Raw genomic sequence first — 20075 nt, 5'->3', positions numbered from 1 at the left:
CATTCCGTTCAGGGCCATATTACTCTCAGTTACCCAAGAGTAGATTCGATTTAAGTCCTTTGCAAGGCTACTGGAATCTTGGCCATTCCTACCAGAAACTAACTTTGTATCGTCAGCATAAGAAGAGAGACTGGCAAGAATGTACCTGTCCAAGTCTGACAAGTTTGGAAGATGCTACAGGATTAACACCTACGTACGCACCCTACATACTCCCTACGAATTTTTTGAGGAAAGAAAATTAAACAATGAAGGAGCTCAAGAAAGAAAAGGGTTTGAGATTGGTTGTGACCAGGGCTTGAGAAACGGCGTTACAAGTAACGCTTTACTTTTTGAGCGTAATTCGTTACTTTTCTGCAAAAGAAACGGTAGTGGTAGCGGAACGGTTTGTTTTAGGTCTCCCGTTACCGTTACTTTCTTCTTTTTTTAAATGAGGAAAAGAATAAAAGTGCAAAGGTTTCCTCCCAGATTTTTAAAAAGCTCCCTATCATAAGCATTGACTTATTTGCTACTGATAGGATCAAATGAACAATCACGGAAGGCTGTGATTAGGGTTATCAATTTACATTTTCTGTGACGCAGGAGATTACTAGTTGCATGACGGAAACCCGTAAGTTAGCCTCAAAATTTAATCCTGGTTTTCTTCTCGTCAAACCAATACTTGCCTTATTCAACTTTTTCCAAACCATGAAAAGCAGGATGAAAAGGTATTTGTCAAAATGTTAAGTAAATGTGAAAAAAGATTAAAACCAAAAAACCCTTTAACGTCATAAATAGCATAACACTTTTTTCTCATCTTTTTTCTGCAAAAGTAACGGAAACGGTAACGCGCTTCTTGTTTTGGTAACGGTTTTTACCTTGGTGGTCACCACTTGAGCAAACTCTTTAACAAAAAGAGACCAGTACTACGTCTTTCATCTATATCTAGGTAGATATCTGTTGATTTAGGTCAATTATGTACAAAAAAAATGCTTAAAATTTGAACTCAGATTGAGCTGCCTCGAAAACACCCCTTGGGCTAAAAAGCTTCTGACGTCAATTGTTGACATGATTAATCATCTAATCCCGATATCACCTCGAATTATACAATTGTGATTTATCATGTATATAATTTTCTCACAATCGCCGCTAATTTTAGTGTTGGTATACAATAAATTGGAGACATACCTCACAAATCCCCTTAGTCGAGCAAGCTCAGACTTGAGGAACCGTGCAATCAAAAAAAGTTCCGCTATTACCTAAAACCGCTTTCGTGGCTTTCTACTAGGGATATTATCTATCAGATGCCTATGCACCCGTGTTGTATTGCGCAAATGCATATGTTACTCTGATTACAACCTCACCTAAAAGTTTTAGAATCTCAGGTCCCAATATTTGAAGTCAGAATCAACGAAGGAAAGAAAATGGTCACTACCCTTGTGTGTGCCTCATATTCAGCGTCATGCAGAGCTAGAGGCACCAATGCAACCGGAAATACTCTAAAATGAATAATTAATCCCAATCGAAGAAATCCGATCCAACCTTTTGCATGTTGGCTAGTATGTTTGTGACGAGTTGGTCCCAGATTCGTTTCCTTTTTGCGAAAACTACGTGACATGCTCATGCAACTGTGTTGTTTTGTGTGCAAATAAAAAAAACATAGTCTGACACGAAAATCGTGGTAAGGCATATTTAGTAACATACTGTAGAGTTCTCTCCGGCTGATATGATGTCTGTAGCTTATCAGAGAGTTAATAGCATATCCAAGTTGATTAAGTGTAGATGAGGTTTAATAGTGGGATTCTGACTTGCAATTCGTTTTTGGTATCAAGACTGGCTTAGTGTTACTGATGCGATTTATCTGCCTGCTCCTCAAACTTTCAAAGCAGTAGTGCCAAGTTGGATCCAAGCTGATTTTTTTGGTCAGAGAATGTACGGTCCCTTGACCTAAAAAAATCCAGCTCGGATCAAACTTGGCAGTACTGGTTTGAAAGCTTGAGGCGCAGGCAGATTGATTACATCAGTACTTAGCGTTTGCTCTGCTAATTAAAAATTTACTGCAATAAGTCAATCTTCCTCCGTCAGATTGATCCTTTTTTTTGCATACAATGTCACAAAATCATCTCACCAGACGTGAACTTCTTTACGATTGTTGACGATCGAGTCGACAACATGTGATATGGCGTCTGTCTCGTGGGAGTGCATTCTTCTCTTTTGTGGAACATGTGATGGAACAAATGTGACTGACGGGATTTGTCCTCAGCAGGAAATATACGTAGGATAGTAGCTAGCAATAGAGTTTGGTCGGATAAATATTGTTCCACATGGGTTCCAAATAATGGATGGATTGCCGTCAATCTTGTGTAAAACTGTCATTTCCTTTTACGGCGTCGACGCCACTTGGAGAGCGAACGAGAGAGAAAGAAAAGGAGAGAAAGAAAAATAAATCCGGTGAGCACTCACACGACCACCCACGTCTCACTAGAGTGGCCTCGTTTTGGGCCTCTATCATGGAAACCTCGAAAGTCCCCCGTTTCAACTTGGCGTGGCTTGGCCTGGGTCGGGGAAAAACATGAGAACTGCGAGCGACAACATCAACCACCACCACCAAAGCCATTCGGACCCGGGAATATGAGGGAAAAAACCAACCACGCGCCCACTTTGGTCTCGCAAGTTACGCACGTTCAATATAATAGGGCATTTCGAGAAGCCCAAGAAAGAGGAACTTGAGCTCCGAAGCACGGTGGAACACTCCATGGCTTGTATTTTCCAGAGGCTCGACCAAAGAACGCCATGTGCCTAGATACGAACCGACGTAGAGGCAAAGCGTTAGAATGGAGCAAACATCCAACAAAAAAAAAGATGAAGGGGAAAAAGGGCAAAATCTACAAGTTCGTTTAAGTTCCATTGTTAGATTTACTAACATTCTTTGGCCAATAGTAACCGTTAGATGACTCTGCCTCTAAAGTGAGTTGTGATATGAAGTTCTTCACTGTGAGATTTGCCATCTTCTTTTACATCTGAAGATAACTTTGTTAACTTATGGTATTTTTTTCTTTTCATGTTTCAGTGATTAGCATCTGCTGATATCCAAACCTTTGTGTAAAAAAATGAAAGTAAGAAACATTTATTTAGGCTTCTTTTTTTAAATATTAGGAAATAGCTTGTATTTGACCATGTTTTTTTATTATTTTTCTTACCCTTATTCCTTAATCTTACTCGACACAATTTTCAATCAGTTACTAAACTAGGAAAAAGTTAGGTGGAATTTTCTAAAAGAGTGAACATATGGGTAATAAAGTTTGCATCAAAGGTAGAGAAAGAAAAGACTCACGTTTTGTCTCACTTATTGAAACAAACACTGTCATCGCAATTGATGCAGCCAAAGAAAGCATTAAAACACAAGCAAACACAAAACCTTTGATTGAGTCAAAATAAATGCTATGGGGATGTAAATATGGTTAATTTTTTTTTATCCAGGATGCAAATGGGATCCACTAGATTTGGTTCACTTATTATTTTCTTAGGGAAAGGAAAGAAAAATGGTAACTTAAGTCTTAAATTATATCCTTCGATAACTCAAGAATTAAGTAACATTAAAATTCAAGAATTATTTGATCTCTTTTAAATTGAAAAATAAGGTAATTAAGTAAATAAAGAACTATGGCAGAATGAACCAATTGAAAAAATGCTATCAATTTATTTCAATGTATTTTACCCATGTAATGAATCAACTTTGGCCAAGAATTTGTGCTCCCCTCCTCAAGCTTTGTTTGGGCAAAAAGGTTAGATTAAAAAGGAAACAAAGTTTCACAATTCTGTAATTCAAGGACGACGGATATATGTTGCCATAAATTATTGCCCCAATGCAGAGCTAGCTTGAAATTTCATTCTTTGACAAAAAGGTTACAAATATGGTCACGCCAGTCAAAAATAACACTGAAAATCGACCTAAATTACGAGGACGACCTCCAATTGTCTCAAAATGACGTCAAAGGGAAATTCGAATAAATTTGGCCCCAAAAGCGGAAATCTAGGTTTCAAATCTTTTATTGAAATTAACAAGTTGTTGTCAAAGGCTGTCGTGAGGTCTGCTATTTGTTCTAACTTGTTTCCTTGAAAATGACTTCATAGCATCCAAACATTGAGTGCGAGGGTAAATTGTTGACCATTGCAACTGGTTCAAAAAACGATTCTACGAATACTTGCATCCTTTCCTAGGGGTTGATATTTGCCTTTCCTATGAGGTCACACTTGTATATTATTGTACAGATAAACAGATGGTGTAATCAATCACTTGATCAAATGATTGAATCGAACTGAAGCATTTGCAGACAATTTCGAATACGCAAATTATTACATATTAATTTTACTTGATTCTTCAACAATGCTTTCCAATTTCAATTTAATGTTTTTTCTCAGTTCAGGGGCAGTACGGCATTATGTAATCAATAAACAAGATCTTTCATATTGACATTACGCTAAATATATTGCACATTTTCCGCAAGGCGAAGGTCAACAGGATCCTGAAATGGAATTTATTGTTTGCAAATATGTAGCATTACAAGTTTGCCGAAGATAAATGCAATATGTTCAAACCCACGAAGAAAAGACATACAAACCTATTCCGTCAGATGATCCCTGTTTCCCTCAGGAGCAATCAGTGCATTACCTAGATTACTGCGAACAGTTCAGTAGCCAAAGCACATATCCCGAGAGACAATCCCCGGCACACTTACAATTATAAACGAAAACAAATATACAAACCCATGATCAATATTTGCTCCCTCAGGGCTATTCAGACTATGGATCTCTCGGTTGATTGAGCAACCACCATGTCAGGCCAAAATGAAGCATTCAATCTCTACTTGATTTGCTTAAACTCTTGTATCGCATCAAAATTAGGTCCATGATTCTTCACCACACAGATACCAACAAAGTGGATAGAAAATCCATAAATCTATGCTTAGCGCAGCTCAGCATTGGCAGGCCCAAAAAGGTCAGATTCAATGGCAACAAACCAGTGTTCCGTTGGTTTGGCGACCGGGACTGGAAAAAGGGAACACGCTGATGGAACACTCTTCAGGAACACTCTCCAGTGAACATGGCACAAGTCCGAAAACACCGTCCAAGAGAAGCAAGGCGGGTGAGGGAACGAAGGAGAGAGAAACAGAGAAGGCAAGAAAGAGAAGAACGAGTACGTAAAGCGAGGGGTACACGCGTTGTTCAGACAGTAGGGTTTAGTGGTCGGTTCCAAAGAGACCCCTTGCCATAATCGGGTTCAACCATCAGCGGACAAGAATCGCCTGGTCTCCCGGGTGGGGTTTGAAATTCCTCGAATAATCAGGTAAAAAAATCTCCCATGTCGAATCTACCCGCAAGCATTTCTTTCCACGGTCATGCCTATCGATCATTTCAACCCATTTGTTCCTTGGACTTGGTGCCTTTTCTTGCCATCCGAGCGTTATTTTGGTGCATTTTGCAAATCGTCGGTCGATTGCCGAGCCACGACCATTGAGACCTCGATATTTCATGGCTTTGAAAAAAAAAATATGGAACGAGGGGAAGATCATTCCGGCGAGTCTCGAGTTGAGGTACAAATGACTTTATGCCTGATTGGAGTTTGTGAACAAGTGGAACATGCAGAGGAAGCGAACTCTTTTCAAGCGCGAGGCACGAATGCCCGGCAATTTTGTGGGGTCTCAATAAGGTTTGAACAACAGATTTGCCCTCTTGTGGATTTCCCTTTTGACTCACTTCATCCTCCTTAACTCTTGTACCCACCAAAGGACGTGCAAGGGTCACGTAACCCTAGCCAAAGAGGGTCATTATCTTGACAGCGTCGTCAAAACGAGCTCTTTTCAGACGAAGCGAGGAGTCTTGTGACGAATAGACGCAAGCAACACCTTTCTGACCTTTCGTGACGAAAGAGCAGCTTGGCTCCTTATTTCATAGCCAAAGAGGGACATAAGATCCGGATGGATAGAAATCACCAACTCTCTCTTTCTAGCTCCAGTAATAAGTGACGTTAAGGTGCATTAGTAATTGTTTGTAGTCGTTGCGGTGCAACCTTGGAGAATCCGCGACCGCGTGAGAGATAGTTAGGAAATAGGGACCGGGGAAATGAGCTCCAGAGTTTTTTTTGAAGGCCCTTCGAATGTCGGGGCCAGACGAAAAAATAGCCCCCACTTAGTGTTATCTGGAAAGCCATCTCCTTTTCCAGCTTTTCAAGGTGAATGGTTGGCTCTCCACCTACACATTTATCGTCAGCGTCATCCATGAACCGTGGTCGAGCCTTGAAATATCGGTCGCCTGGACCTTTTTGAAACGTGTTTTGCGATTTGGTTGGGAAACCAATTACTGAACAGTACATGAGCATGAGGTCATGCCTTAACAGAACATGAGGTCCATGTATTACAATTCTCCACGTGTACACACGATCACCAGGACACGGTCAAAACACAATTCATGCTTTAATGACGAGGAGCTCCAGTCATTAATCTTATTTAATGAATATGGGACCAATCTTTCTCGTTGGTCCACAATATTTTCTGACAACATCTTACTACAGACAGTATAGAAAGCTAAAGCACGAGATAGAGTGATGAATGAGAGCCCAGAACACTTTTTGCAAAGTCTATTTGAAAAAAAGACGCCTTGGCGCACACACAGGATAAACGTAACTACTATATTCTCTTTGAATTGAACGTTCTCCCTTGAGATCAGAGTCTAATGAATGAGAACCCTGGCCGATAAATCATCGTTTAATTTTCAGACGAGAACAAATCTTGGACCCTTCCTCGACAACCAGCCGTCAAGCGGTCAACATTTTGTTAGCAGGCTAAAAGGTTGGAAAGATCCATTGAGGTGAAAGACATCCCAACTTACTGCCAGAGTACTTTCCAAGGGCAGCCAAACCCACGTGGCACCATGTTGACAATCGCAAGGAAACGTCGGGAGGCAGAGCGACACAAGAAGTTGGACGACGCCTTCCAGAAGGCCGATATTGATGGAACGGGCAAACTCACCAAAGAGCAAATGATCAAGTGCTTCGAGGTCAACGACGTTGTCCGTAAGTCTAGACTGTCCAGAAGAACTCCCCTTTACGTCAGACCGCTGATGTATTCGTACGTAATTGAAAGAATTGTTACCCACCCAATTGCAATCAAATTTCTAAGTAACTGTAAATAATCAAATTTGAACTTAAATCGCAAATTATTATCACATTTCAGCATTAATTGATGGCAAAATTTGGCACATCTTACATCTAGATATGCATCCATTATTAAGGTCTCAAAACTTAACATTCCGCGTTTTCGTCAAGCTTTGTGCAGGAATGAAATAATCGCCGAAATGGGAACATAACAAAAATGTAATTGATTTTAGCTGACCAATAATTTGATAGCGGTTTTATTTCTAAAAGGTCACATTTAAAAATTTAATAATTACAAACAATAACATTTGAAATAAATATGTTAATAATTGTCTTTTTCCCAAAAAAGTAATGGACACACATCTGTCAGGTATCTTGATTTCCCATGGCACAAAAACAAAGGCCAATAGTTTTATATGAGTGTTTTACGACAGCTTACTGATTTGATTTATTGGTTATCAAGTACCTGAGTTTCAGTTTTTCCTACAGCTAAAATGGAAGTGGGCGTCATTGTGCTCTTAAGTGACACTGACAATGTAGGATATACATTAGAGAGAAATGAACGATGAGGTGAGAACTTGTTCGTTCTTTATTTCAAGACAATCAGTGGGAATTCCAATTGTTACAGAAACCGAGTCAATTGAAGTTTAAACTCCAAAGTACGTTGAAGTTGAAACTTGCAGGCACACATGTAGATATATGTTGATTTTGCTCGTGGGCCCAGGAATATTTATTGAAAAAATATGGCATTACATTTAAGACCTGTAATGAGAGACTTGAAATAACTTTGTCAACAACCGGTTTCGCGAAATCTTCTCGAAGTGCGTAGCTTTTGTGCACGCATAGCGAACTATTTGTCCCATTTTTGCGCTCATTGACAACTCAGTTTCCTTTTTGTGACAGAGGTTCCATCATTCATAGCCCACTATGAACCAACTACGTCAAAACCTCTTTTCCTGGGAGGCCTAATGATGAGCATTACCTGTTTGCTTGCTATTTGACTGAGCAAGTGATGCTGTCAGATATGGTTTGCTTTCTTGAACTAATAGCCGAGAAAAATGTTCTCCTACGATACGCATTTTCATGTAGTTGGTGTGAAATACTCATTTACCCTTCATGAAGAATCGTACTTTAAAGGGTTCGTATGTTACCTAGAAATCATCTTTTCTTCTATGACGATCTGCTATTTAGAAAAGGCTTAATGCATTTGCATTAATTTGCCTTATGAGATTTGAGCTTGCGCAAATTCACGTGCAAACAATAAGCAAAAATGTTGAAATTTATCGCCTTCAAGCCAGCTTAAGTATAGGCTGGGAGCTTCTTTCTCATGAAACACGCTCAACTATTTGCTAGATAACATCGTACAATTCAGCGATCAACTGCCATCGCTATTTATGATTTAATTGATCTAGTATAATTCAGATTCGGTTATTTGATAACAGAGGGCTTTTATCTTGGATAATAAACAAAGCCTCAAACTGCATGTCTCAAAATTATCCACAATATCTTACGGTATCTGAAGTTGTTCGTTCGTCTTTCAGGGTGAACTCATGTGAATCCCATTTTGTCCCTCACTCACCAGTTTCCTCACGGTTCTTGGGTTTGAATAAATTGTCCGCCAAAGAAAAATCTCTTGAGTCTGGGCAAGATCATTTTTTGGGTCTCCCTCAAAAAAGATGTATCAATCATGAGACCCCTTTGTGTCCATGAAAAATGCAGGACAGGCTCTGCCTGAGAACGAGAAATAATTGCACTATTCTGGAGAGACGAGTCGAGCTCAACTATCCGTTGATGATTTGGAAGGACATCGTGGAAAAAAGCTAGCTAGCCTGAGGGAAAATGGTGCAACATTCCAGGATAGCGGAGCATGGCTAGATTAAGTCAAAAGATGAAGAAGAACGGCCGTTATCCATGTAGATTATGACTTCTGGTCCATTGTGAGGATGCTGTTCAAATACACGCACTCTTGTCAATGGCATGAGGTGCGTTCAAAGATCCACGGGGAAAAGGTCGAGCTGGAACTTTTTTTGCGGCCCATTGAGCACCTCTTTTGAAGTTGGAGGACCCTCCCTTCAAGGGGCAGTCTTGCTCCTAAGAAGACACTGCACTTATTCACTTGGGCGTTGAAGTACACGACCGAATGTACAGTGAGCTGGAAGAAGGTACGAGGAGAGAAATTCGCGACCCAGCCCTTCACCAAGATCCAATAGAATATTCTGCAGCCTTAAGGGAAACTTTCTGCTTGGGTGTGTAAGAGAGAAAGAGAAACAAAGATGAAAGGGAGAGAGAGGGCACTTTCTGGAAAGAAGCAACAATAAGTACGACAAGGGCCCTTCCTTGCCGGCACTTTGGATTGACTTCCGGAGCAGGTGCAACTTGAACAAAGCCTCGCCCTCTCTGAGGATCTTGGCCATTTTGCACTTTTCGCCAGGAAGCCCTGACGAAAATACACAAAAATAGAAGAATGAACCTGAAAAATGCCCAAGACAGATGGATGATGGGATGACAGATTCAAGGAACCCCTGGCCTTCATTCCAAAAGTGTTGCACCAATTTAGTTGAGTACCAACCGATATTAGGCTGTAGGGAAGACAAGTTTCCTCTTTACCGGAGAAACCTGGGCTATAATTAAAATTTCAGCGAAGCCAGCACCACTTGTGAGAACAAGCCAAGAGTGATTTGCATAACTTCGCCATTTTAAAGTTCTTGGCCAAACGTGAAATCAGTGAACCTTCATTGAGTTTGAATAGACTCCGGGGGCTGAGGAACAGATCCATCTTTGGATGCAGATTCTTTTGTACGGGGGGGCCTTTAAGGCTGTTCTTGTCCTCATCCTTCCGAGACTCAACGTCATTTGGGACCCAGTTCCTACGTACGTATACATGTGGCTGTGTGTGGAGGTTGGGATGAGCTTTTCCGTGGAAGAAGAACGAATAGTAGATGAATGAGAACAGGGACGTCCTTCTTCATTGGTCTTTTCCCCAATAGTAATTGATGACATTGAAGACATAACAAGTTGGATCGTTCCTCGTCCCATTCCAACGAAAGGCGGGCAATTGGTGAGCACTTAGATAAATGAGTGTGATAGAGTGACGAGGGCAAGGGTTGAAAACGACTCAAGGTGATCCCATCTCGCGAAGAAGAATAGACCAAAGAAACCTTTTGTATCGTTATCGTGGGATCTCTTACCTACTACTTACCCAAAAATTGGTTTTGGACATTTCCATCAGAAGGTTGGGAATTCCGTTGGCTCACATCAGGACATGCGAGGCAAAGTTCAAGGAGTGCCTTTTAATAAGGGAAATGGACCCTTGCCCTTGAAACGTGACTCTTTCTTGGACTGCTCGGGGGAAACGAAGAGAAAGTACCTCGGAGCCATCCATGTCTTGGAAATGCAAAAATATGCTCGAAAAACATGACCATTACACAACGAGCAAGCTCAGCGTTGTTCCTTCTAGTGATATATGAATATGCTTGACTTCACAGTTTTCCAAAATGCTTTTCAAGCCCATTCATGGCGAAGAGCATTTGTTGGGACAATCATAAACATAACATGGCCAAAGCTAGAACGTACTTTGTTCAGTAGGGAAACAATTCTTCATATTACAGATTATGATCAGACGGAATAGGAAATGACTAGTTGACTGAACACAATCCAGTCACTTTACTCAACATAACGATGGAATATGAATGAATACCAATGTTGTATTGTACTACGTACACGCATGGACGGCATGAAAAGGCCATATGCAAGCAAAGACAGCGATGACATGTTTTCGAGATCTTCGAGTTTGTTGCTTACGGTAGGGCCAGCTTGAGCACTCTTTGTGCCAATAAATCGGGAATTACATTCTAAAGTGAGCTATCATCAATGGACGATTCTTGGGCAGATCTTGTGAGGCTGTGTCACAGGGAAGCGTAACTCCTTCGATCACCAGCTCTTTTGAAAAACATGTACGGGAATTCAAGTCGGCCCTTGGCTTTCATGTCTGAATAAAGAGCCTTGTCTTGGTATTTGTTTCAGTGCCAAACTTGGAGGAAGACATCGCCAAACTTGCGGGAAAAGATGGTCTGATTACGTTATCCGAGTTCAAGAAGTTTACCATGCCCACAGATCTTTGCAAAATCGAGTTTCATGACAGGGTCTTTCAAAAGGTGGAGTACGACAAAGCTGAGAACACGGCCACTGGACCTTCGGCCAAAAAGGATTCCAAGGCTAAGGTCAGTATCACAAGATGGTAAATAATCTCAAGTGAGGAGGATATATTCATTTCCACTTTGGCACTAGCATGTGGTGCTAAGTTTGGGAATGTATTAACCTTGACGAAGTTGTTGACTTATTGTGTTAGAGGCAGTTAAATTCTCGAGGGAATTACAAACTTCGGTCTCTTTCATTTCGGAACTTAAACATTCTTCCCCAGCTAATTCTGAACACACTTTAAGTCTTGGGAGGAGTTCAAAGAAGGAGTTCCAAGCTGCTCTTTCCGCCTCAAGCAAATCCATTAGTGAGGTCGTTAAGATTTTTACAGCCAATCGTCTGGAGGGAACTATTTTCATGCTGAATATGGATGAGCGAAACCTCCATAAATTTGGGCTGAAATGATGAGCATGCAACATTAATGATGACTTATTGGGTTTGCAGGCCGAAGCCCTGAAGCAGATGGATCGTGTGGAACTTGCCTTTCGGAAGTTCGATGCCAACCGTGATGGATTTCTCAGCCGAGCTGAATTTGACGAGGTTCGTGTTCGCCATATCAGCAAAACAAAAATCATTATCTTAAAGCAATGCATGCGTTGAAAGAGACTTTGAGTTGGCGTAAGTACTAATCAGCGTACATACCACATTATCAACAGGTGTTGCTCATTATGAGTTTAAGGCAGCACATCCTGCTGCTAATGACAAGGCTTTGACAGAGAACTCCAGTGCAACTATCGAAACATCAATTTATAGCGCAAGAAGCGAGCAACTGGTGCAAATACAAACTTTTTTTTGACACGCACGTCATTCTGAGGTCGGATAGCATGCTACAAACTAATGCTACAAACCAAGCCCAAGCAACCAAGAAACGAACCAAATATTCATGCGGTCCTCTCTCAAACTTTCCCAAACACACTATAATGTGATATGGCGTGGCCGGAGTAAGTCGAAGACCCTCCTTTCCTTCAGAGTTGGATTGATTCAGTGTATTGACCCATTCAACTCCGCATGCTCGAGGCTAGAAACAAGTGAGACGAACAGCATTTGCCATATCGTTCAGGAACATGGCATTCGATTCACTATTTTCGTCGCTCTTTATGCTTGCACTGAATTCCAAGATCCAGGCTTTTCTGGTTCCACGACGTGAGGGATGTGCGCTCCCAAGGCATCCACATTAAAATTTCATTGTGTTGTACTTCAGTTCAGGACTGCCAAAGATTACTTACATTTGTCCTTTTCGGTGCTTTTAGCTCTCCCAAATGTAGAGTCTAATAGAGTGTGCTTTTTATCGCTGAGATGAGCACAATAAACATGGACAATTGCCCGGTCATTCCAGTAAATTACCTCTGGTTGGATGTTGATTTATAGAGGTACTTCGTTAACCCTTTGGCAAATGAAACGGAAGAATGGTTGGAACCCTGATTAGTTGGTTTTCATTTTGCGTTCTACAAGGTTGCCTTGATATTTTTTAAGGGTTTATGAAACGTGTTTTGAGCTCAAGCTATTCATCTTGACATTTACAATCCAACAGGGATTGCTAGAAAGCCTAAACAAAATGGACAAGAACCATGCTAGATTGCTAAATGAACTTTGCGTGAAATAGTAAAATCGAAAAAATGACCCCAAGTGTAATATGGGTCACTGATTAAACATATGATTTTGAAAGATTTTGCCAAAAGTAACTCAACCCCGTTTTAACTAGATATTAAGAAATCGGCCCAATCAGCCCTGTATTTGCTGGAGGCTCACAAAGTGTCCGAACTCAAACCACTGTTTGTGTAGCGGAAGAAGCCTAAACCGTAGAGTAGCGGCCTCAACGTTTAATTGGATAACTCGTCCAAGAGTGCCATTCCCCAACTCTGTCATGGAGTAGTTCAATGGTGTAATTTGGACATAAGAACCAGCCGGGATGAAATCTCAAATACTTATTGAAGATGAACCTTGTGACAATAATTTTCGGTGGTGGCCCTGATTTGGTCGCATTTACGTGGAGCCCTGTGCCCGAAACATACAGACAGCCCTGCAGGACGAATAGGCTTAAAAGATGGAATTGCTACTCTCAGCAATTCTGAGTTTGTTGGTGGCGAATCGGTGTAACTTTGTAGTATCCCCTCTATCTCCGCATGTGGTATGCACAAAAGATGAGAAAGGGAAAGCATCCGCAAAGAGCCATTTCTATTTAACGCCCACATTCCACACTTTCAACAACGAACACACTCTTTAACAATGAATCTTCGTGTTCCAAAATGGACGGAACGGCACTTGATGTTGATTTTTTCGTCACGTCAGATCAGATGACTTGTTTTCTTTTGGAGACCTCATGAAAGCAAGCTAAAGGATTATTTTTTGCTCAGAGGGTCCCAATCTGCAAATCTCATTCAAAAACATGGCCATTTGAATATGAATAGAATCCATGTGGACTGGCACCCAAAGTGTGAGACATTCGACACAAGTACGGACATTGTATATAGTGGACATGGAATTTCAATGCATTTTGGGCTGGTAATAGTGAATGTCTCAAGTTTGGTAAAATAGCAGTACCGAAAGCACTCTACCGCTCTTTTCTCGATATATATGTCGACCTATTCAAGTCTGAAAATTAATAGTGTGAGCAAAGAGTTCACTCTTCGTTTTGTGCCGCAGGATGCAAATGCGCATTCAAATTTGATAAATGAAAGCCTGAGCTTAACTGAAAGTTTGTCACGAAACTTTGCAGATTCATGGCAATGCACTTAAATAATGGATGTCCCATTAGAGTCAAAAACACCTCTATTTAAGTCATTTTTTTACAAAATATCCCAAGCAGTTCATTAAATGGGACTGCAGGATCTCCCATGACTCGATTGTAGGCCTCTGATACAATCTATTTTATGAGTATGAATACAAGTCTCTTGTTCACTTGTAACGTAGTGACTAATGGAAAGGGTTTTGAAGAGTTCCACTGGCGATTTATTCAAATGAAGCTCCATCAACCAGACAGACCCTGTTTTTGCATGCACCGAGAGAGTTGAGAGTAGTCTACAATGCAGACATTGTGAGGACAGAAATCCAGAACCATCCTTGCTTCGCTAAATATGGTGGTTCATTTCTGGTTTCACTCGCACTCAATTCGATCAGGCTTTGCCCCGGTCGTCGGATCAACCCATTTGATCTAAGGCTGCCAGCTCTATGGCAATCGCCCAAAACTTTGTGGGAGCCATTTTCCAAAATCTGGTCTTTGGGTGCAGGAGGTTGACAAGGTTGAGCATGAGTCACTTAAGTATTCTGAATGAAGGGTGTATGGTGGGGGGCACCATAAATTATCTTAATCCTCTTTCAACCGGAGATAGACCTCGAACTCGTGTTGATGCCGGGAGCTCCATGCCCCCAGCCCCATACTCATTTTGGGCCTTTTGACGACGTTTAGTATGCCCATCTGACGTCAAAAAACAGCTTAGGAACCTTCCATCGATTACAAGCTAGATTTGTTCGTCACTACGTAAAGCTGTAGACTTGTCAAGCTGTTTATTTATTAAGAGGCATCTTATAAGTACTATAACAGAACATGGAATGCCATAGTTTTTCGTGCTTTACAACTGGACTATGGTAACTGCATGCGTGGAAAGCAATTTTCTCTCGATCCCCCTCTACTACTTGACGCTTGCTTCCTCGTGTTAATTTCCTTCTGGTTACAAGGTACACAAATAAGGAAATGAAGGAAACGAGTGCGAGGCCACGTCTCTTAACGTACTTTGGCTCTTATTCGTTCTGGCATGCGATACAAACTTAAAGTTCAAGCAATTAGCTCTCTTTCATGTCTAGAGGAAGTAATGTTAACCACAAGTCCATGGTGCATTTTTCACTTCGTCCCTGATTTTCATGGCAAAAAAACGCAATTCGAACTTGGCGTTTAAAACTTCTCTATCACAAGACTAGAAGAGCTTCAATGCCAAAACGTCCCAAGACAAAAGAAGGGTTCCAAGATGATCCCAGCAAGAAGGATGAGCCTTGCCAAAAGCATCCTTCAAAAAAATAGAAGGAATCTGCAGTGAAACTCACTTTCATGTTCAATCAAAGTAAAAGCTCCGGGCTTAAAAGAAGCTATTGGGGGTCGCCCTGTTTCCCTTGAAATCACTCTCACATGAAAGACGAATGTCAGAAGAGAGAGGGTTTGGTTTCAGCCAAAAGTTCATTCAATTTTTGCTGTTATAGTTAGTTCACTACCAAACCTATCGTCAAAAGAGGTCACTGAAAAGTTTCTGCCATGCGTTGTCACCAAATAGGCCCATTATTGCTTCATTCTTTTTGGAAGAGACAAGCCAGTTTTTGGGAGCGCGATTGTTACTCGAACGTAGCAGTCTACAACGAGTAATTCATCCCCATTGACATGTAAATGAGTGTAATTGGTGCTGAGCGCCTAATCTTAAGTGTAGATCTTAAGGACTAATTATCAGTGGAACGATGACGTCGTCTCAAAACTTGTAGTACTTAAGCACCTCTATACTGATACAACAGGCCTAATAGGGCCTGGCTATCGTTGTGCCTTAATCATTGCCTTCGCAATAGCTGCTATTTTTGCTGGGGAAGGCTAAGACTCTAGAGCTAGAGTTTAGACAAGCTTGCCAACATGGAACCCATTGTAATGCTCATTTCGAGGTTTTGTACGAGTTGGTTTATGTCCTCTAGAGAAGATATATTGTATTAAAGGGACCGAAAGAGCTTATGAAAGCTAGATTTAAAGGATGGCTGGTCGAACGTAACCCATCGCGGTCGCTATGAATGATGATTCTAAATAGAAGAGATAACATGTCCTAGTATGGTTTAATTATGGGTCCCCCATCTTATTTCCCCTCCAGATGATGAAAGACGTCGAGAAGGAACAAGCCGACCGTATCTTCAGAGCCTGCGACCAAGCTGGGGACGGACGCGTCAGTTTGGAGGAGTTCAGAAACGTCATTCAGCGGGGCAAGACCATGATGAAAAATTAATGAGCGATCGCCTCTATCCCTCCATATATTTTCTTCTCACTTTTACTGACCGACAACCTTTATGTGGGGAGGGGGCTACTTTATCTACCATAATTCCTTCTCTCAAACTCTCTCGCCTTCTCACCTTGTCCTGTTCGTGTCAACTTTAGCTCTTCCGTCATGGCTTGTTTCCTTCTCAAGAGGAAGATTTTGTGTCTCCAGACGCCCTTTGGATATCGTTGTCTGCCTTCTTTCCCCTAAAGCAGCACCTGTTCCGTATTCCACATGACGCTTTGTTGACTGAGCGGAGAGGGGTCCTTTCTAAGCCTCTTTTATGAGATCCAAAGGGGGCCTAGGCATGATTAAGGGAAACGCGAAAAAAAGAGAATGTGAGAGAGGGGGCCTCTTTGCGAATGTTTTTGACTCTACTGAGTGCTCTGAAAGACATTTTTTGCTCATTCGAGACCACTACTGAATGTCCGTATGAAAGAATGAAACGCGTGTATAAACTACTCATCTTACATTCCCCCCACCCCCTTCCCCCCTCTCTCCCTAATATTGAATATTCACCGAGGTTGCCTTCAGAGACAATAAGAATTCTTCAATGGTCCAAAACTGTTGTATGTAACCAAAAGAGCGACAACATCGACAACACAGCAGACTCCCCCCCCAAAACAAACAAGAGATAACCGAACAAATTCTCCTTTGATTGCAACATAATTCAATTTTTCAGATCTATTTGACATTTTCATTGCACAAAAATCAAAGACGTCCTATTTCATATGATTGTAACACTTCATTTTTTTCTTCATTTTCTTTTGTAAATTATCCGATCTTTAACTAGTACTTAAACTGTCCGACATAAACTACCACGGATCAGCAGTTATCTAACAAATACAATTATACAAGTGTCATTATTTAGCTTAGAAGCTGATCGAGATCGAAATGCCCGAATTGGATGGCCAAGTCGCGCGGGTTTTGACCTTGGCTCGTTCGAGCTTGTTTGTTGGCGCCATTTTTCAAAAGCAGCTCCACCACTTCCTTGCGCCCAAATTTGGCTGCCAGATGTAATGGCGTCTGTTCAAATGCGTCCCTCCGATTCACTTGGGCCCGGTCCTTTTTCACAAGAAATGCGACGATGTCGTCATATCCCGAGCATGCCGCTGCCAAAAGAGGAGTTTGTCCGAAATTGTCCACGGCAGCCACGTCAGCTGACGCCTCTTCTACCAAATATTCGACCACTTCCCGATTCCCGTAGATGCTAGCCAAGGACAGAGGGCACCAACCATTCCCCACCAATTGGTTGGTATCCACACCAAGCGATCGCATTTGACGTACCACCTCAGGTGAGCTATATTGGGCGGCCAAATGAACCGGATAAAGACCTTCCTTATTCCTAATACTGGCGTTGAATCCGAGGGAGAGGAAGTAGGCAGCCAACTCGTTGTGACCGGCCATGATGGCGTGATGGAGGGGCGTGTTTCCGTCAATATCTTGATGGCTGAGCATGGCACCCGATGAGACCAAAGCGTTTGCCACGAGGGCATTTCCACTCTGGGCTGCATAACTCAAGGGACTCATCCCACGATTGTCCGTGACGTTGACCGATGCGTTAAAGTTTACCAGGAGGTTGACCAAACTTGTAAAGCCTTTTTCACTGGCCACATGGAGAGGTGTGATTCCTTGCTTGTCGGCAAGATTCAAATCAGCTCGATTCTCGACCAAAATCCTGGCCGCTGGAAACACACCCATTTCTGCTGTCTTCCACAACAAAGAGCGACCATTTCGATCTTGTTGGTCAACTTTCCGCCCATTATTGATGGCTTTGGAGGCTGTCAAGACCATGTCTCGTTCCATTGCGCTTTGACCTTTCGGATCTAGAGCCACTTTTGAATTACTAGGTTGGGCCGGTTTGGGAGGCTTGACGGGCGTTTTCGGAATACTTTTGCCATGAACTAGAACATTAAAAATAACGAGAGATACATTGCCCAAGTTTGATAGTTTCTGGCAAAAACATGACTGAAATGTTTATTGGACTTACCCAAATTGTCTTTGATGGTGCTTTTGATAAACTTCAATATTTCTGGGTCTTCCAATCGCACATATATCGAGGGATATTTGGGATCACCGCAAGACCCAATGCCACCTGACACAATCCCCTGTTGTATGAACTTCAACCTGGACTGAGAAAATTGGAACAAGGGGCTTCCAGAGTCGCCCTTGCACGAGCCGTAGTTTCCAGTGATGGCACCCCCTAAAATAGGTAACTATCGCAACTATTCGAGAACCTTAAGCAGGAGCTATTCCAATTTTGTTGTATCTCACCAGCACAAACTATATTGCTCTGGAAACCATTGGGGATGAGATTGCTGATGGCATTCATTATGTTGGTGTCGGACTCGTCGGCTTGTTCGTACAAAGTCTGGCAAAGCCTGCAATGTATAAATTATCCCTGTCTATTACCACACATTATACTTTTGAAGTCCCCGTAAAGAAAACGGTCTTACACTTACCTTTGGGCGTAAATGGTGAGGAACACTTGACGCAACATATTTTGAGATCCAGCTGCGCTCCGACCCGACAATCCCCAGCCTAAAAACTTGACTCATTAAAAAGGCTAGCCTCAGTTTTGGGCACTTTTTGGTCACAACCAGAAGGCTCGTTCCAGCTTATGAAGTTGCCTCTAAATCCAACCATTCAGCATCACGTCTTCTTAACTTTCTTTCGAACAAGGGGAACTTTATTTTATTGCCTTGTGGTCGAGCAGTACACTATACGATAGTACTGTAGTAGTGTACGTGTAGTCTATAATTTACCGGCCAAATGCATTTGCTGCATAGAGTGTTGGTCCACATTGAGTTTGGCCTCGTTGGGAATACAAATGGGCCGAACAAAAGAATTGAATTGAATGCCAGGCTTAATCTCCCAAATAGCCACGTCGTAGTATGCCTCATTTTTATCTCGCTGGTACTTTGGATGAACATGGGTGCGATAAATACTTCGGGTAAACACTGCTTGGTCATCATTCGCATCTCTCAATCTCGTGTCACCAAAACGCAAGACCATACTGAAAAACATCCCGCAACCAGACACCAATAATCAGTTTGTCTCCATTGTTTCAAGACGCTCGGGTTTCATACTTTCCCGGTCCCATCGTGCAATGGGCAGCAGTCAGAATGTGTTTGTTCGAGATGATTGATCCGCCGCACTGATGGTTCCACAATCCGTCATTGTCCAGGAACCCGGCCGAGACTAGCCACGGATAGGTCCGAGGTCTGACGGACTCGGTCTCGCTTGTGCCAGCCACACGTGACACCACATCGGAAAAGCTTCGAATGCCAACAATGTTCAAGTATTCCACTGGTTTGCTTATTCCACAACTAAGCTCATCTATCAAGAAAGAGGGGAAGATGAGTCAAAGTTGTTGGATGATTCGAATTCCCAACGATTGCAATCGAACTCACCCTGTTGTCCGAAGGTCCATTTTCCGTCAAGAAGAGCACAAACCAAGATCAAAATGTGAAGCGTCCTCATGGTGGAGGGCGAATGGTTGTAAATCTAATGTGCCATTCTAATTATTGGTTTCTGTCATATCTTGCACAACGTGCATAATCAATCATAGAGGTGAACTACCATAGAGTGGGCATTAACTAACAAAAATTGGACCTTGTTTCATTTGAGTGATCACATATGTTGATACAGGACTGCTTGCGACTTTGATCAATAAAGATTAGAAAAATTCCGTCGTTTCAAATATTTTTGATTACCTATTCTAGGGCTAAAGATTCTATGCTATGAACATG

General features: G+C 41.8%; 2 protein-coding genes across 2 annotated transcripts; one reads left to right on the top strand and one right to left on the bottom strand.

The window, feature by feature from the left end:
• The first annotated feature begins 5168 nt into the window (after nt 1–5168).
• LOC131887456 (calmodulin-like) lies at nt 5169–16941 on the top strand. Its single transcript, XM_059236069.1, has 5 exons — nt 5169–5323; nt 6752–7048; nt 11153–11349; nt 11771–11866; nt 16162–16941. Exons 2-5 carry the CDS (start codon nt 6907–6909, stop codon nt 16291–16293), a joined length of 567 nt encoding a protein of 188 aa, XP_059092052.1. The 5' UTR covers nt 5169–5323; nt 6752–6906; the 3' UTR covers nt 16294–16941.
• A 154-nt stretch (nt 16942–17095) lies between these two features.
• LOC131887453 (ankyrin repeat and KH domain-containing protein 1-like) lies at nt 17096–19881 on the bottom strand. Its single transcript, XM_059236065.1, has 7 exons — nt 19737–19881; nt 19413–19662; nt 19089–19339; nt 18786–18864; nt 18598–18704; nt 18314–18526; nt 17096–18227 (listed from the first exon to the last, which is right to left on the bottom strand). The coding sequence occupies exons 1-7, from the start codon at nt 19804–19806 to the stop codon at nt 17191–17193; spliced, it is 2007 nt and encodes a 668-aa protein (XP_059092048.1). The 5' UTR covers nt 19807–19881; the 3' UTR covers nt 17096–17190.
• Nucleotides 19882–20075: the final 194 nt, after the last annotated feature.

The sequence above is a fragment of the Tigriopus californicus genome, chromosome 9 (genome assembly GCF_007210705.1).
Source record: "Tigriopus californicus strain San Diego chromosome 9, Tcal_SD_v2.1, whole genome shotgun sequence".
Taxonomy (NCBI): Eukaryota; Metazoa; Arthropoda; class Copepoda; order Harpacticoida; family Harpacticidae; genus Tigriopus; species Tigriopus californicus.
The sequence above is the reverse complement of the archived record's forward strand: the minus strand, read 5'-3'. Positions and strand labels throughout refer to the sequence as shown.

What these genes read in the sequence shown, in the direction of transcription:
- LOC131887456 (XM_059236069.1), top strand. Translation starts at nt 6,907, where the DNA reads ATGTTGACAATCGCAAGGAAACGTCGGGAGGCAGAGCGACACAAGAAG. An exon ending in AAAAGGATTCCAAGGCTAAG is followed by an intron (nt 11,350 to 11,770) that starts GTCAGTATCACA and finishes TTGGGTTTGCAG; the next exon opens with GCCGAAGCCCTGAAGCAGAT. An exon ending in GCCGAGCTGAATTTGACGAG is followed by an intron (nt 11,867 to 16,161) that starts GTTCGTGTTCGC and finishes TTTCCCCTCCAG; the next exon opens with ATGATGAAAGACGTCGAGAA.
- LOC131887453 (XM_059236065.1), bottom strand. Translation starts at nt 19,806, where the DNA reads ATGAGGACGCTTCACATTTTGATCTTGGTTTGTGCTCTTCTTGACGGA. An exon ending in ATGGACCTTCGGACAACAGG is followed by an intron (nt 19,663 to 19,736) that starts GTGAGTTCGATT and finishes CTTTCTTGATAG; the next exon opens with ATGAGCTTAGTTGTGGAATA. An exon ending in TGCACGATGGGACCGGGAAA is followed by an intron (nt 19,340 to 19,412) that starts GTATGAAACCCG and finishes GATGTTTTTCAG; the next exon opens with TATGGTCTTGCGTTTTGGTG.